Source organism: Microcaecilia unicolor, chromosome 7, assembly GCF_901765095.1.
Source record: "Microcaecilia unicolor chromosome 7, aMicUni1.1, whole genome shotgun sequence".
NCBI classification, from domain to species: domain Eukaryota; kingdom Metazoa; phylum Chordata; class Amphibia; order Gymnophiona; family Siphonopidae; genus Microcaecilia; species Microcaecilia unicolor.
The window spans coordinates 282543973-282563216 of NC_044037.1; the positions used below are offsets into that span (position 1 = coordinate 282543973).

General features: G+C 44.4%; 1 protein-coding gene across 1 annotated transcript in view; it reads left to right on the top strand.

Annotated features, from left to right (window-relative positions):
* LOC115473940 (myosin light chain kinase, smooth muscle-like) overlaps positions 1-19244 on the top strand; it is a 247079-nt gene that overhangs the window by 93155 nt on the left and 134680 nt on the right. Inside the window, exons 5-6 of the mRNA XM_030209146.1 lie at positions 4158-4208; positions 11810-11937. Of these exons, the coding sequence (XP_030065006.1) occupies positions 4158-4208; positions 11810-11937 (179 nt within the window). The remainder of the gene's footprint in view (positions 1-4157; positions 4209-11809; positions 11938-19244) is intronic.

Sequence of the window (19244 nt, forward strand, 5' to 3'; positions counted from 1 at the left end):
AACTATCTAACAACCAAGGCTAAGTGCTTTGTTTTGATTGCCTGTTCTTCCTAGTTAAAATTTTCTAATAAAAATTTTCAGTTTAGTTGTATTATATGAGAAGGCTAGATGATTGATGATTGTGGACTTATTTTTTTATTTTATTTTTGTTACATTTGTACCCCGCGCTTTCCCACTCATTGGCAGGCTCAATGCGGCTTACATGGGGCAATGGAGGGTTAAGCGACTTGCCCAGAGTCACAAGGAGCTGCCTGTGCCTGAAGTGGGAATCAAACTCAGTTCCCCAGGACCAGAGTCCACCACCCTAACCACTAGGCCACTCCTCCACATTCCATGTAGAAGTCAGCCCTTGCAGATCACCAGTGTAGCCGCGCAGGCTTCTACATGGAATGTTGCTAGTGGAATAGCCACCTACTGCGAGTAAGTGTAATAATAAACAGTTATTTCACCCGTATGTGATCAATAATTTTTATGTGTAGAGTACCCTCAGATATAAACCACCGTGACTGCAGTCAATAATGCTGCTACAACGTGGCATAGCACTTCTTTCATTGGGTAACTCTTACTATATTTTTTTGGGTAAAGAGCAACCTCTGCTCATATTTTTTTGCATCCCAATCACCACAGTGCTATAAAATCACTTATACATTTGTTTAAAAGATTACATATACTAGGTGAAAAAAACTGTACACTTATCTCGTAAGTTCTTGCCTCTCTGGCAGAACTGTGTTGCCTTGCTGAAACAATTAGCAATTGCCTTCCCCTGGATCCGCCCGACTCCGCGGGGTTTCAAAACAATTTCCTCAGGGACAAAGGGTTAAGGCTACATAAATCGCTTCTTCTTCTTTATTCTGTCTCAAGCAATCCACAAAACAAGGCAAAACCTGCTTTTACCTCGTGGCTTATAAAGCATCTGCGTCCATGTGAAATCGGAGATCACATGGACGCAGATGCTTTATAAGCCACGAGGTAAAAGCAGGTTTTGCCTTGTTTTGTGGATTGCTTGAGACAGAATAAAGAAGAAGAAGCGATTTATGTAGCCTTAACCCTTTGTCCCTGAGGAAATTGTTTTGAAACCCCGCGGAGTCGGGCGGATCCAGGGGAAGGCAATTGCTAATTGTTTCAGCAAGGCAACACAGTTCTGCCAGAGAGGCAAGAACTTACGAGATAAGTGTACAGTTTTTTTCACCTAGTATATGTAATCTTTTAAACAAATGTATAAGTGATTTTATAGCACTGTGGTGATTGGGATGCAAAAAAATATGAGCAGAGGTTGCTCTTTACCCAAAAAAATATAGTAAGAGTTACCCAATGAAAGAAGTGCTATGCCACGTTGTAGCAGCATTATTGACTGCAGTCACGGTGGTTTATATCTGAGGGTACTCTACACATAAAAATTATTGATCACATACGGGTGAAATAACTGTTTATTATTACACTTACTCGCAGTAGGTGGCTTTTGAGTCCTGGTTTGTGTTTATTAGCAGTTGAATGTTACCAGAGACATTGATATTGTGAACTCGTTTTCTGCTAGTGGAATAGCAACATTTCATGTAGAATCTCCAATAGTATCTATTTTATTTTTGTTACATTTGTACCCCACGCTTTCCCACTCATGGCAGGCTCAATGCGGCTTACATGGGGCAATGGAGGGTTAAGTGACTTGCCCAGAGTCATGGTTATGGTTGAGATCTGAAATGGGATGGCTCATAAGAGGCCTAATAACCTACAATAAAGTCCTTATGTATGAAACTGGTATTCTTCTCATTTAAGTTTAAAATAAACATTTTTCCTTGGTTCTTAGTTTGTTTGGAATACTTTTCCTAGTTCCACTACTTTTTGCTATTTGGATATTCCTTGCTAGTAATGGTGAATACCCCATTGTTGGTATATTGGGTCACAAAAAAAATTAGCTATTAGGAATCCTGCTGTTGTAACCTTCACTTGTAGGTGGTGGTAAAGCTTCCTTTCAGTAGTCATGCATGTGGAAAGAAATGCAACATCTGGCCAGCAAAAAGAAAAAGAGAGAGAGATTATGCTGAATCAAATTTAGCACAGCTTTCTAACCTTTATCGCAGTTAATATTGCTTGCCATATTTGTGAAAAAGTACCATCTCACAGACTCTTAAAGAGCTGTACAGTGCTCAGGCTAAGACTTCCACATGTAGTACCTTCAAAAGTAAATTGTTGTCTCAAATATATTTGTTACAGTTAAAGCATGTGTTGGCATGACCACCTGGTTTGAGATTGAGGGTTGCCTCCTCACTTAGATCATCTCAAAGATCCTAATGGAATCCTGGCTTGTGCCCATTTCATGTTTGGATTTGTAGTTCTCATTTTCCCGAGAAAAGTTGGATTGCATCTCCATGCTGATTTAGCTCCTCGGATTAACCTGGGTGTGGTGACCACATTGCTGAGGGAGCGTGCAAGTTGGTCCTGGCATTTTTAGCTTCTGTTGATAAAAATTCTAGGAATTGCTCAGTATTAAAAAGATGTTAAGCAGTCAGGACTGCTCCTTATGATTTTGAGACTGTTGGCCACCCTGACTTATGTCCATATCAAAATAATGGAATAAGTTATTATCGGACATCTTGCCTTCAACATGATGAGAGCTGAAATGAGGGTGCTGGAGTATGTCTCTGTATGACCCTGTACATTTGAAAGCACTCAGAATAAATTATATTAAACAGTAAACATGATTGGGGTAGATTTATCAGATTCTTGCTCCAAATACACCAGTAAAAATCTCCCTGGTATCTTCAGTGGACAAATTGCTGAGGGCAAAACAGGAGCTAATTTCTGGCAATAAGGCAAAATTTCATTTCATTTAATAAGAAAGAGGAGAACAAGGAGCAGAATCAGCTCCTTCCTTTCCTGTGTCAGTCTGCAGAATTAGCTCTTTCACCTTTTTTTAATCTGATTTTCATGTAATATTCCTTGTTGATGAATATTTCCCTTCATGTCAGGTCTTCGGATTTCACTTTCATCAACCTGTGCTCCAATCTGCAAAGGGAAGGGGAAAGGGGAAGGAAGGAGTTCAGGGAACACAATACATGCCATTTTTTGTATAAAGCAAAGAATCCCAGTTTTCTTATTAGGTTAGAGGTCAGTTCTGAATAGCCTGCTGAGGAGATAAGGTAACTGAGTATTTTTATCTGGGTTTTTTTTTTTTGTAGCATTGATCTGGCTCAAAGTGCCACTGAATATCCAGCCAAATCAAACCACACAAACAAAGAAAGCCTTGGCACTGACTCAAGCAGTAGAGATCACCTTATACCTGTAGAAGAACCTTCTCAAAAGGTTCCTACACTTCATCACCTTACGAACTTGTCCTATCACTCTCTTCATACCACTGCCCTCTGTTTTTGTGTTTCCACACCCCTCCTCCCCAAGAGCAGTAGACTCCCTCCCTACCTCTTTACCCCCTCCCAAAGAGCAATAGGTCTCTTCCTTCATGACCCTCCCCTCCCCCCCGAAAAAAGCAATAAGCCACATCCCTACCCACCCCTAAAAAGCAATAGGCCCCCTCCTGAAGCTCTCCTCACCCCTAATCCTTGTAGGATTCTTATGGTGGTCCAGCAAGTTCTTCAGGGCAGGACCAATCCTCAGTCACTTCTGCCATGTTGGCTACAGTCTCAAAATGACCGCTGTAACCTCTAGCAGCAGTCTCATGGGCCTATCATTCTTTGGGAGGTGTTGTAAGCTTATGTGGATATCAGCTGAGACCTGCATAAATGTCTTATATGGGTCCCAGCTGAATATCAGCCAAGGACCCACAGAAGTCCTGGCATCCAGCATATGTTCAGTCAAACTCAAATATTCAATGCTGGTGCCTAGACATGGCTCAGCATTGACTATCCAGGTCTAATTTTGCGGGCGACGGTCAGCGCTTTTAAAAGTTGAATATTGACTGGCAACTTGATATTCAGGTTCTGAAGTTAAAGACAATTAAATCATTTTTGGATGCCAAATTATTCTAGTCTGTCATTTTGGGGGGCTAGGAGGGCCACTGCTTTTATGTATTTTTGCGAGTAAAATATATCCATGTGGAATGTAACAGGAGGTCTGTGTTGCGTTTTTCTTGCAAAGATGCTATATCTGCATGGATTTGCTCGTAAAAGCAGCATTAAAGTAATTAACTTTTTAATGTCTTTTAGATGAAGCAACAGTGAAGAAAAAACCAGCCTCCAAGACACCACCAAAGGCAGGTAATTAGCTGCAATGTGAAACTCTTTGCTGCCTCTTTTTTTGTTTTTTTTGAAATTTTTCTTTTCCAATGGTGTCGGTAAGTATATAAAACTCAAACCTTCAGAGTAATGAATTCTATTATTTTTGTTGTTTCAGCTATTTACCTTTCTTTTACTGGACCAGCATAAAAGGGGATAGTGTAGACCTATATGCACATCATCATCTTTGGATAGGTCATATGTTTAGGGTTACCATATTTTGTCCTCTGAAAAAGAGGACACATGTCCCGCCCTGCCCTTGCCCCACCCACACCCCGCCCCTTTCGCATATTCCCCTCCCCTGCCCCCCATCACCTCCCCTCCCCTTACTTACTATCTACTGCCCTGGTGGTCTAGTGAACTCTTCGGGGCAGGAAAGAGCCCCCTCTTTTCTGCCCGGAGCTCTGTCCTTGCCCTGCATCTTGTTGCTGTGACGGTCTCGGGATTCAAAATGGCCGCCGAGAGTTGAAGTCTTGCGAAACCGCTTCAACTCTCGGCGGTCATTTTGAATCCCGAGACCGTCACAGCAACAGAATGCAGGGCAAGGGCAGCGCTCAGGGCAGGAAAGAGGGGGCTCTTTCCTGCCCCGAAGAGGTCACTAGACCACCAGGGCAGTAGATAGTAAGTAAGGGAAGGGGCTGGGAGGCTAGGATAGGCCGCCCGCCCGTTTGTCCAGAAATACGGACAAATGGGCAGACTGGCAAAACCCGTCCGGACGCCCGGACATGTCCTCAAAAAGAGGACATGTCCGGGTAAATCCATACATATGGTAACCCTACATATGTTGGCACCAGTCTAGTTTTCTCTTGGTCCAGTACAGATGTCTAAGGTCTGCAATGTGTTTCTGGTCATTTCATCACGGGGCCAATATAATTCCAAAGACAGATCCAAATGTAAGGCACTCTATATTGGAATATCACAGCAACACCATTTTGTTTTTTCTAGTTTTACCTCACGGCAGGAAACAGACTCTTCTGCAAGTTGGATAATTGCTTCATAAAGTATAGATTCTATCCTGTGAAGGGTAGTAGTCCAGTGAGCTAAGCAACAATGTTCATGATTTATCCCTTAATAGGTATAACAACTCTCTTTTTTATCTGTTCTATCATTCCTCTACTACCTGTATTACTACAGCTTATCATGTCTATAGCGTTTGTAGATACATACAGCACTGTGCAAATACATAAAACTGAGACAATCTTTCTCCAAGGCTCTTACAACCTAGATGTGATGCACAAAAATACAATTTCTAGTAATCACTTAATCGTTACAGTTAAAACACGTCTAGACTTGGAAAGAGTTGGGGGACGGGGTTGAATATAATCTCTGAATTGAGTCTTTAAGTGGGGTTTGAATGTGATCAGAGAGGAAGCAAGACATACCAATTCAAGAAAGTTGTTCCAGGTACACAGTATCGCAAGATAAAAAGAGCAGAGACAGGATACGTAGAAATACAGGTCGACAAGCAAGATGTAAGTGATACTTCCATACTTACTATACCCTAAATGAGAGACATGAGTGGTTTCTGTGTAGGCACAGGGATGTGTAGCTCCAATTTTCATTCAATTCTAATCAAAATTGTCAACCTCATCACAGGGTGTTTGACAGGTGCATAGATTCAGTATTGCCCAAGAGCTGTGAACATTTACTGTCTGATATTCAAAACCATTTAATTGGCCAGGAATGGCACCTGGCCGGTTGGTTGGTGCTTAACCGACTATCCACCAGTATTCAGTGGGAGATAGCTGGCTGCCTCCCGCTGAATATTCCCAGTTAGCAGATAGTCAATCATCTCATGCAATATAATTGGCATATTCACTGATTTTCAGCGCATCTCCGGTTAAGTTTGGTGGCCAAATCTGGCCATGTCAATAACAGGTCTATCTCTGGCCGCTATGAACTAACTGTCCAGTGCTGAATAGCGACTTGGCCAAGGAAACAATTATTCAATACCAGTCACTGGAAACAGCCCGGCATTGAATATCCGGCATAACCTCTGACCGCGGGAGTTAGCTGGGCTAAATCCCGCGGTCTGAATATAAGCGTCTTAGAGTATGCTGCACAATTTGCACATTCTGCTTGGACAGACTGTTTTACGAGTAATTGATAGTGGAAAGTACTGGTTAGAGTATATAGCGATGAACTGAACGTCGCATTGCACTTTTTTTGGTTCAGGTTCAGTTTATTTGATATACCGCAAATATATTGAAAATCTACGCGATTTAAATTGATAAAACTACTTTTCTTGGCAGCAGCAATGCAGTTTACAAAGGAGTTTAAAAAATAAAAATACTCTACACATAACTGAATTTGATACAGTATAGAGTAGAATTAACATCAACTACATAGATAGACATCAGACTATAATGGCATTAGCTGGCACGTGATTAATACTACTACTACTACTATTTAGCATTTCTATAGCGCTACAAGGCGTACGCAGCGCTGCACAAACATAGAAGAAAGACAGTCCCTGCTCAAAGAGCTTACAATCTAATAGACAAAAAATAAATAAAGTAAGCAAATCAAATCAATTAATGTGAACAGGAAGGAAGAGAGGAGGGTAGATGGAGGCGAGTGGTTACGAGTCAAAAGCAATGTTAAAGAGGTGGGCTTTCAGTCTAGATTTAAAGGTGGCCAAGGATGGGGCAAGACGTAGGGGCTCAGGAAGTTTATTCCAGGCGTAGGGTGCAGCGAGACAGAAGGCGCGAAGTCTGGAGTTGGCAGTAGTGGAGAAGGGAACAGATAAGAAGGATTTATCCATGGAAGGGGTGTAGGGAAGGACGAGTGTGGAGAGATACTGGGGAGCAGCAGAGTGAGTACATTTATAGGTTAGTAGAAGAAGTTTGAACAGGATGCGAAAACGGATAGGGAGCCAGTGAGGGGTCTTGAGGAGAGGGGTAGAAGGAATTAATAGGAGGAAGAGCTGGTACTATGCTCTAATGCTTGTGTATACAACCCAGGTCTTTAAATTGGTGTTAAAGTAGAGTGTCCAATTTACTTTTTATGTAGTGAAGAATAGAATTTCAGAGAAGCAGTGTCTGATAGCTAAAGCCAAGCTGGCGAGTGAATTCCAAGCATAGAATCAATACCCCCCAACTCCACCTTCCCTGGAACTAAAGAAGTAGTAGGAAGTGGTGAGAACATCCCAGGAACAGGAGAATCCAGAGTGCAAGCCCCCACCCCCCCCCAAATTTGCCAGTGCAGTGACCATTAGGAATCAAACGGTAGTGGTGGTTGGTAATTCCGTTTTAGGGGATACTGAGGTGTCCATCTTCCGACTAGACATGATGTCCCTGGAGGTGTGCTGTCTGTCTGGTACCAAGATCCAAGATGTTATGGAGACTTTGCCAAGACTCATCAGGTGTGCTGCTCATTCATGTTGACACAAATGATACGGCTAGGTATCCCAGCAAACATATCAAAAGTGACTTCATGTCTCTGGGAGAGAGGGTGAAGCAGATAAGTGTGCCAGAGATGTTCTTGTCAAAGCAAAAAGGCTTGCATCCTGCAGATGAGTGCATGATTGCATGGATTGTGTCGGAGAGCATTTCAGCTTCCTGAACCATAGGATTATTGATTTTCCAAGGGCTACTGAGCAGAGATGGTGCCTACCTATCAAAGAAGGAACAAATTGACTTTTGCAGCAGGCTGGCTAACCTACTGTAGAGGGCTTTAATCTAGGATCACTGAAGATGGCTGAACAAAGCCTCCAGGTGAGTACCTGTTCAACAAGGCATACCACAACGATCCATCCTAATTCTGGACAACGAAACTCAAGCCTGAACTGAATAAGACCCAACTCTCTAAACTCAACTACCAAAGCCTACTCTACCATGAATGAACTTTCAACGAAATACCACACTATCTCTTATTCCTAACATGAACTCTTTATACTTGACTGCTTAATCTGCTATGTCAATCATGATCTTTAATGTAATACCACTTGGATCTCTCACTCCGGAATGGCGATCGCCATGACAGAACAATGTAAGCCACATTGAGCCTGCAAATAGGTGGGAAAATGTGGGATACAAAAGCAATAAATAAAAGTAAAAGCCCTCAACAAGATACAAAACAGGATGGAGTCGGTCCAGAGGGTGGCTACTAAAATGGTCAGTGGTCTTCGTCATAAAGTGTATCTGTGTTCTTTGGAAGAAAGACTGGAGAGGGGAGATATGATAGAGACATTTAAATACCTATGTGGCATAAATGCACAGGAGGCAAGTCTCTTTCAATTGAAAGGAAGCCAGCACTCTGCAGCTCCTCAGTACCTCTCCACTCTCATCTCTCCCTACATTCCTCCCAGGGAACTCCGTTCACTGGGTAAATCTCTCTTATCTGCACCCTTCTCCTCCACCGCTAACTCCAGACTCCGTTTCTTTTATCTTGCTGCACCATATGCCTGGAATAGACTTCCTGAGCTGGTACGTCAAGCTCCATCTCTGACCGTCTTCAAATCTAAGCTAAAAGCCCACCTTTTTGATGCTGCTTTTAACTCCTAACCCTTATTCACTTGTTCAGAACCCTTATTTTATCATCCTCACTTTAATATTCTCTTATCTCTTGTTTGTCCTCTGTCCTAATTAGATTGTAAGCTCTGTCGAGCAGGGACTGTCTCTTCATGTTCAAGTGTACAGCGCTGCGTATGTCTAGTAGTGCTATAGAAATGATAAGTAGTAGTAGTAGGAATGAAGGGGCATAGGATGAAGGTGAAAGGTGATAGACTCAGAAGTAACCTGAGGAAACACTTCTTCACGGAAAGGGTGTTGAATTCCTGGTGGAAGTTGGTGGAGATGAAAACAGTATCTAAATTCAAGAGAGCTTGAGACAAGTATATAGGATCTCTAAGGGAGTGATAGGGAGAGTAGATGGCATGGATGGGCAGACTAGATAGGCCATATGGTCTATATCTGCATATATTTTTCTATGTTTTGATATAAATAAAATATTAAATATCTCTATAGAAATGGGAAAAAAGGACACCATCTGGAAAGCTGTGTATGATAATGTCCTTAGTATGGGAAATAAAGTTCTGGCTCTGGAAGAGGCTGAATTGGATTTAGTGGTTGTCATGGAAATATGGGTCATGGAAAACCATGACTGGGATATAGTTATACCTGGCTATACTCTATTCAGGAAGGACATGGTAGCAGGAAATGGAGGAGGAGTGATGTTATATGATAAAGCTAATATTAAAGTGACAAAATTACAGGACTTGCAGGGTGAGGAGGAGGCACTGTGGGTTAATTTGGAAAGAAGGAATAGATCAACTATTTACATTGGTGTGTATACAAACTTCCTTCACAAACAGAAGTGAACAGAGATTGGACTGAAGATATTTACAATATAGCTATGAAAGGGAAAGTTCTATTAATAGATGAATTGGTAAAGGTCCCAAACTCTGGAATAAATTGCCTAAGGATATTAGAAAGGTGCTCAAAACAATTCTGCTTTCTCAATATTTGAATGCTGCCTTAGTTTGATATTTTGATATTTAAGTGATGCTTTTATGTTTGCATTTTGTATTTCAATGGATTTTTGTTCCATTCTCCCCTTTGATATTGTAATCCATCCACCTTGAGCTCTTTTAGGTAAAGCAGTCTAGAAATGCCTGTATTACATTAGATTAGGACGTCCCTGTTTCAGTTGTTCTGCCCCCATTTGTATAGAAGCAGGGAATTGAGTCATGCCCTTGAACTACAAATCCCTGCAATCCAGTTGTTCCCTCTAATAGGCTGTTTTAGAGCACATGTCCGGTTCCCTGTTTCTTATGGGACTCTTTCTATTGGATTGGCTTGCTTTGTCCTCTGTGCATGCTGGGTTAGTTGCCCCCCTCTTTCTCTCTCCATCAGATCTGTTGAATTAGTCTGCAGCATAACTCCTCTGTGAACTGAAATTGCCTATGCTGTATTTTGCTGGATGCAGTGGCGTACCAAGGAGGGGGGGTGGGGGCGGTCCGCCCCGGGTGCACGGCACTGGGGGGTGCCACGGCGCGCGCCTATTGGCTGAGTCCGAGTTCGCTAACTTTGCTAACTTCGTTCGTTGTTCGCTGCAGCTCCCTCTGCCCCGGAACAGGTTACTTCATTTTCCGGGGCAAAGGGAGCTGCAGCGAACGAACGAACGAAGTTAGCAAAGTTAGCGAACTTGGACTCAGCCAACAGGCGCGCGCCGCAGCACCCCCCCTCCAGCGGCGTGCACCCGGGGGGGGGGGTGTCATTTCGCCGGGGGGGGGGAGGTGTCATTTCGTGGGGGGGGGCACATCGGCGATCCGCCCCGGGTGTCATGCAGGCTAGGAACGCCACTGGCTGTATGACCCCCCTTCAAGACAAGTAGGCACTGATATTTTCAAAGTGCATGCATGAATTATAGTATTTTACAATTTATGCATGTACTTGTGTACTCTGCTCAAACTCCATCCCTATGCATGCCCAACAATATAGGCATGTTCGCTGATCTGTGTTGCTGTCTCCTTGAGTCCTGACGTCGCACGTTCCTTTAAGTGAAACTGAGCATGCTCCTGAAGTCAGGAGGAAGAAAACACAGATCAGCAAACGTGGCACGCCTGCATGTTCCTTTAAGTGAAACTGAGCGTGCAGGACGTCAGGACTCAAGAAGACAGCAGCACAGCACAGATCAGCGAACGTGCCGAAGACCGGCACTGAAGAAGACTTCGGCTGGCAGGGGTTGGGGACCCCCACCAGCAAAGGTACCTTGTGGCAACAGCGGCGGTGGGGGGAGGTCGGAAGTGGTGGGGGGAAGGTCGGCGGCTGGGGGAGGCGGGCTAAAATGTGCCCACCCCACCTTGGGCTCTGGACCCCCCTCCCGCCGAGGTCTGGCTACACCCCTGATTAGCACACCAGCTAAATGCCGAGTGTGCCCTCGGAACACCCCCAAAATAGCTGGTTTTCAGTTTGGTTCTAACTACCTGATTATTTTCATTGGCACTAATCAGTTAAGTACCGCTGTTAGTCCCGAACAGACGATGTAACCGACCAAGCGCCATTTCTAGCCAGTTAAATCACTTTGAATATCGACCTCAAAGTTACTATCATCCTTGTGCTTGTTGCTTCAATTATTACCATTTAATGGAAGCTGGCGGAGCTCTTTGTTATATTTCCACAGTAGATATTAAAATACTAGGTATACAATCCAAATTGTAGAGGTGTGCACGGAGCAAACATTTTCATTTTATTTAAGCATTGTTCCCGGGTGTTTTTGGATGCTTTTCAGTTCATTTAATGCATTCATTCTAATCAAAACGTTTTAACTTGTTGTAATCAGCCTAACACACTGCAAATTGATTTAGCACACGGAAATTTTTTTAAGGCATCTTTTGAACCAAATGCACATTGATGATTGTATAGTCCTAATGTCTATAATATCCATCCAAGGAGATGACCTGCTAAGGCTGTTTTCCCCATTCCACGTCCGTTGAATCAGCTCAAACAGCTAAACTTCAACAGTACCAAAACCAGTATGTTATAATACATGGAGAGATAGCAGCAGGTCCTCTTTGACTCCAGTGTCGAGGAATACAAGAAATGTGCCACTTTTTCTAAAAACAGGTTTTTCTCATTCAGCTCTACCACCTCAGATCCATCAGTTTCCAGAAGACAGAAAAGTGCAAGCTGGTGAATCAGTTGAACTGTTCTGCAAAATTGCAGGAACCCAACCCCTGACACGCGCATGGATGAAATTCAGAAAGCCGGTAAGTAACATTTTATGACAGACAAAAATATCTGGTTTTGGAGCAACTGTTCAGAGACAAAAACATAGTAGCATAGTAGATGACGGCAGAAAAAGACCTGCAGGGTCCATCCAGTCTGCCCAACAAGATAAACCGTGTAAGTCTGCCCAACACTATCCCCGCCTCCCAACCACCAGCCCCTCCTCCCACCACCGGCTGTGGCACAGACCGTATAAGTCTGCCCAGCACTATCCCCGCCTCCCGCCACCGGCTCTGCCACCCAATCTCGGCTAAGCTCCTTAGGATCCATTCCTTCCGAACAGGATTCCTTTATGTTTCAAGCTATGGATAGATTTTTGGGTGAGTGTAAGAGGTAGTGCCTCTCCCCCAAAATCGGAGACAGTAAAGGTGGGCCATCCCAAAGCTGAAGATTTACCATTGCTGTGCTAGAGGTTGAAAGTCAATGAGTGAGGTTTTTCTCGTATGCCTGATCCATGTCACACCAGCTATGGCAGATGTACATTCTAAGAACTGACATATTCTAATCATTAAATAGAAAATAAAATTCTTTTTTCCTACCTTTGTTGTCTGGTTATTTTTTTTTTATTATTATTTTTGTCCCATTCTCTGGTTTCTGCTTTCCTCTGTCTTCTCTAAACTCTTTTGCCATGGTATCCTTGCCATATAGCATTTCTTCTCTCTCCATATCCGTCATCCATCTTCCCTCTGTTCCCATCTCCCCTGTGCGCATACCCCTGTCCTCCTGCTGTGTTCATCATCTCCCCTGTCAGCGTGCCTGTTCTTGCCCTGTCCAACATTGCCCTTCTGTGTCCCTATTCCTCCCCAAATCAAGCTTCTCCTGCACCATAGCCTCACCCCCCCCACACACCCCTTTCAAGGTCAGCATGTCTCCATCTCTCTTACTTCTCTCGTGTCCTCTTGCCCAGGGCCAGCATTTCTCCCTTTCTCTTCCCTTCCTCCTGATCCCCTCTCAGGAATCCTGCAAGTGTCCCAGAGTCTTTTCTCTCTCCTGCTCTCCCAACACCCCATGGGTCCAATCTCTCTCTCTCTCTCTCTCCCTTTATCCTTCCCCCATAGATGCCAGAATCATTTCATCTCTCCCCCCCCCAGGCGGTCCTTTAAACTTGCCATAGTTTTCCAGCAGTGGCAGTGGTCAAGACAGGCTGGCTCTGGCTGGCCCTAAGGCCTTCCCTCTGCTGCATCCCGCCCATATTGACACAACTTCCTGTATCTGGAGAACCTAAACTGCATCTTTAGAGGTGCATTCACTTTACTTTAAATCACTAATTTACTGTATATTCCATTGATCACCTCCAGTTCTCAGCAGGTTCCAAATTGACCACATTAAAAAATGGGGAAAACCAAATTTGTATAGGTCACCTAGGTCAGAAAAGATACATCCTAGGTGGCACATTCACAGTTAAGAACATGAGAATAACCATACTGGGTCAGACCAATGGTCCATGTAGACCAGTGTCCTGCTTCCAGTAGTAGCCAATCCAGGTCACAAATACCTGACAGAAACTCAATTAGTAGCAACATTGTATGCTACCAACCCCGGAGCAAGCAGTGGCTTCCCCCATGTCCATCTCAATAATAAAGTATGGACTTTTCCTCCAGGAACTTGTCCAAACCATTTTTAAACCCAGATACACTAACCGCTGTCATCACATCTTGTGGCAATGAGTTGCAGAGCTTAACTATTCTTTGAGTGAAAAAATATTTCCTCCTGGTTGTTTTGAAATGATTTTCATGTAATTTCATTGAGTGTCCCCTGGTTTTTTCACTTCTACCCATTCTACACCACTCAGTATTTTGTAGACCTCTACCATAACTCCCCTCAGCTGTCTTTTTTTCAAGCTGTAGTGCCCTAACCTCTTTTAACCATAACCTCTTTAACCTATTTTACAAAAGATGTGCTAAACACATAACATATGTATAAGACAATGGGAAAAATACATATATTTTGCAGTACATACAGCGGAAACAGCCATTTTACAAAAAATAGTGCTGGGCAGACTTATACGGCCTGTGCCAGAGCCGGTGGTTGGGAGGCGGGGCTGGTGGTTGGGAGGTGGGGATAGTGCTGGGCAGACTTATACGGTCTGTGCCCTGAAGAGCACAGGTACAAATCAAAGTAGGGTATACACAAAAAGTAGCACACATGAGTTGTCTTGTTGGGCAGACTGGATGGACCGTGCAGGTCTTTTTTCTGCCATCATCTACTATGTTACTATGTAAAAAGAATGGCATCACTCAGGACTTGTACGTGTAAGTACCACATTTTGCTACCTACATATATTAGTACCCACACATATCTCCAGCTGTGAGGAACTAAAGCCAGTGCAGAGCAGACTTCTATGATCTGTGTCTCGTATATCCGGATAGGCTGAAGAGAGCTTCGACGGCAACTCCATAGTAACATAGTAAATGATGGCAGATAAAGACCTGAATGGTCCATGTAGTCTGCCCAACAGTCACACTCATTATCAAGTCATGATTAAACCAACAATGAATGGAATGAAGTATACTGAAGTGACTGTGACATGACCCATTGCATTAACTGTGGATGGTTTTATATCATTTAGATTTTATTTTGATTGTATTTTAAGATGATTGTTGGTTTGTTTGTTTGTTTGTTTATTTATTTATTTATTTTATTGATATTATGCATGTTTTATTGTTACCTGCTTTGGGTTAAGGCAGATGAAATACTCGATCATTGTCTCATTTTGGCATTTCTAGGACATAGACCGTAGAAGTCCACCCGGCCCGTCCTTAGGTTTCAATTACTGAACTTGCTGTCGAAGCCCACTTCAGCCTTATCAAATCCGTCTTTTTATTTCTGGGACACAGAACGTAAAAGTCTGCCCGGCACTGTCCTCATGTTCCAGATTACTCAAGTTTCCATCAATACCCTCTCCAGCCCATCCTAAAATGGATTGCCATATACAGGATCCAGACCATATAAGCTTGCCCAGCACCAGCCTTAGTTCTTCACAGCCGTAGTCGTGATCTAAGCGCCACTTGACATGCAAGCACACCTGAAGCCATTAAAGTTTTGTTGTTTATACCATTCATTTTCTAGTTAGTGATCCTCTGTGTCATCCCATGCCATTATGAATTCCGTCACCATTTTTTTCTCCACCTCCTCCCTCGGTAGGACATTCCAGGAATCAACCACCCTCTCCGCAAAAAGAATTTCCTGACATTACTATCCAGCTTATTTTTGAAAGAGAAAAACGCCTATAGTGTGACCTAAATCGGGAGATAGACGTTTGTCTCGCAAAGGCGCCCAAATCGGTATAATCGAAAGCCAATTTTGGGCGTTTCCAACTGCACTCCGTCGCGGAAATGAATAAAGTTGATGGGGGCGTGTCGGAGGCGTGGTGGAGGCGGAACTGAGGCGTGGTTATCAGCCGAGGAGAGATGGGTGTCTTTAGCTGATAATCGAAAAAAAGGTGTTTTTACCATGATTTTGGGTCACTTTTTTTTTACCCTTTTTTTTCACGAACAAGTCCCAAAAAAGTGCTCCAACTGCCCAGATGACCACTGGAGGGAATCAGGGATGACCTCCCCGGACTCCCCCAATGGTCACTAACCCCCTCCCACCAAAAAAAACCCACTTTACAAACTTTTTTTCCAGCCGACATCCCCCAGCGGCGTGCACTCGGCGGATTGGCTCTCCCGCCCGCCCCTCACCGTCTTCCAGGTATGTTCTCGGGGGGGGGGGGGTGCACAGCGGCAACCCGTCCCGGGTGTCAGCTGCCCTTGCGACGCCACTGTATTGGAGGACATATTGGCGGAGTAGCCTAGTGGTTAGTGCAACAGACTGGGGAACTGGGTTCAATTCCCACTGCAGCTCCTTGTGACTCTGGGCAAGTCACTTAACCCTCCATTGTCCCAGGTACAAATACAGTGGTGGAAATAAGTATTTGATCCCTTGCTGATTTTGTAAGTTTGCCCACTGACAAAGACATGAGCAGCCCATAATTGAAGGGTAGGTTATTAGTAACAGTGAGAGATAGCACATCACAAATTAAATCCGGAAAATCACATTGTGGAAAGTATATGAATTTATTTGCATTCTGCAGAGGGAAATAAGTATTTGATCCCCCACCAACCAGTAAGAGATCTGGCCCCTACAGACCAGGTAGATGCTCCAAATCAACTCGTTACCTGCATGACAGACAGCTGTCGGCAATGGTCACCTGTATGAAAGACACCTGTCCACAGACTCAGTGAATCAGTCAGACTCTAACCTCTACAAAATGGCCAAGAGCAAGGAGCTGTCTAAGGATGTCAGGGACAAGATCATACACCTGCACAAGGCTGGAATGGGCTACAAAACCATCAGTAAGACGCTGGGCGAGAAGGAGACAACTGTTGGTGCCATAGTAAGAAAATGGAAGAAGTACAAAATGACTGTCAATCGACAAAGATCTGGGGCTCCACGCAAAATCTCACCTCGTGGGGTATCCTTGATCATGAGGAAGGTTAGAAATCAGCCTACAACTACAAGGGGGGAACTTGTCAATGATCTCAAGGCAGCTGGGACCACTGTCACCACGAAAACCATTGGTAACACATTACGACATAACGGATTGCAATCCTGCAGTGCCCGCAAGGTCCCCCTGCTCCGGAAGGCACATGTGACGGCCCGTCTGAAGTTTGCCAGTGAACACCTGGATGATGCCGAGAGTGATTGGGAGAAGGTGCTGTGGTCAGATGAGACAAAAATTGAGCTCTTTGGCATGAACTCAACTCGCCGTGTTTGGAGGAAGAGAAATGCTGCCTATGACCCAAAGAACACCGTCCCCACTGTCAAGCATGGAGGTGGAAATGTTATGTTTTGGGGGTGTTTCTCTGCTAAGGGCACAGGACTACTTCACCGCATCAATGGGAGAATGGATGGGGCCATGTACCGTACAATTCTGAGTGACAACCTCCTTCCCTCCGCCAGGGCCTTAAAAATGGGTCGTGGCTGGGTCTTCCAGCACGACAATGACCCAAAACATACAGCCAAGGCAACAAAGGAGTGGCTCAGGAAGAAGCACATTAGGGTCATGGAGTGGCCTAGCCAGTCACCAGACCTTAATCCCATTGAAAACTTATGGAGGGAGCTGAAGCTGCGAGTTGCCAAGCGACAGCCCAGAACTCTTAATGATTTAGAGATGATCTGCAAAGAGGAGTGGACCAAAATTCCTCCTGACATGTGTGCAAACCTCATCATCAACTACAGAAGACGTCTGACCGCTGTGCTTGCCAACAAGGGTTTTGCCACCAAGTATTAGGTCTTGTTTGCCAGAGGGATTAAATACTTATTTCCCTCTGCAGAATGCAAATAAATTCATATACTTTCCACAATGTGATTTTCCGGATTTAATTTGTGATGTGCTATCTCTCACTGTTACCAATAACCTACCCTTCAATTATGGGCTGCTCATGTCTTTGTCAGTGGGCAAACTTACAAAATCAGCAAGGGATCAAATACTTATTTCCACCACTGTAAGTACCTGTATATAATATGTAAACCGCTTTGAACGTAGTTGAAAAAAACCACAGAAAGGCAGTATATAAGTCCCATTCCCTTTCCCCTTTAATCCAAAAATAGTCAAAATATGCCTTTAGTCTCTAGGAAGTTTCTTTCTCCATTCCATACAACTTTAATACATGTTGACATATAATCAGGCTTTGATTTCATCTGGTAGCACGCTCACTCCCCACTTATCGTGAACTTGTAACATGCTGCTGGAATGCAATCTATTAACTGTGACCCACTGATATTTCCCCCTTCACCCAGTTCCACGCCTATGCAAGAATCTCTCTCAATAGACTCAGCCTCGTCGTCCGTAATTTGAAAAACTACCAAAATCCAGCTTAACTAGAAGAATCTTACTTCCCATCGCAAGCGTGCTGTGGGAAATTCTTAAAAAGCCCAGTAAGTTTGGCCTGGGGGGACACATTTCTCCTGAAGTCAGGCTGACTATTCTTAGTTGTTCCTTTCCCCTTCTTATAAGCAAGTATCTCATTTTTCACATGTCATTTTAGTATTCCCAAACCTCCCCCCTCCCCCCACCAAAACTCACCCCACATTGACATTAGATTCACTTGTCTGCTTCTGATTTAGGTCTGATGTTTTGGCTTTTTTTTTAACAATATGGAAAGAAACATGGGTCTGTGATTAGGCCTCAGGATTGTCCTCTGGTTTTTGACTAATTCCCAAAATATTAAGCAGAGTTAGTCCTGCAGCCTAATCTCCCATCCAGCACTGAATATGTCTTTTACATCTTATACACATTTAATGTATGTGATTTTCTTTTGTGCTCACTATCCTGCTTATTTTCGAAAGAGAAAAACGCCTATTGTGCGACCTAAATCGGGAGATAGACGTTTATCTCGCAAAGGCGCCCAAATCGGTATAATCGAAAGCCGATTTTGGGCGTTTCCAACTGCACTCCGTCGCGGAAACAAATAAAGTTGACGGGGGCGTAGTGGAGGCGGAACTGGGGCGTGGTTATCAGCCGAGGAGAGATGGACGTCTTTAGCTGATAATCGAAAAAAAAGGCGATTTTACCGTGATTTTGGGTCACTTTTTTAGGACCCTTTTTTTTCACGAACAAGTCCCAAAAAAGTGCTCCAACTGCCCAGATGACCACTGGAGGGAATCAGGGATGACCTCCCCGGACTCCCCCAGTCGTCACTAACCCCCTCCCACCAAAAAAACCCCACTTTACAACAGGGGCGTATCTGCGTGGGGCCACAGGGGCCTGGGCCCCCGCAGATTTCGCCCTGGACCCCCCTACTGCCGCCGTGGGTACCTTTGCTGGCGGGGGACCCCAACTCCCACCAGCCGAGGTCCGCTTCCTCCTGCCGCTGCAAGGTTTTTTAAGTTCATCAGGATTTGTCCTCCGTCACTCTGTGCTGCTGTTCAAAGAAGCTGCTAGCTGAATGCAGTTTCGGACTGAGTCTGACGTCGCTGCTGCACGTTGTACATGAGTCTGACGTCCTGCACGTACAACGTGCAGCAGCGACGTCAGACTCAGTCCGAAACTGCATTCAGCTAGCAGCTTCTTTGAACAGCAGCATAGAGTGACAGAGGATGAATCCCGATGAAGAACTTAAAAAACCTCGCAGCGGCAGGAGGAAGCAGACCTCGGCTGGTGGGGGTTCGGGTCCCCCACCAGCAAAGGTACCCACGGCGGCAGGGGAGGGGGTCGGAAATGGCAGCGGCGGCTGAGGGGGGCTATAATGTGCCCCCTCACTCTGGCTTCGGCCCCCGCTACCGCCGACTTTCAGATACGCCC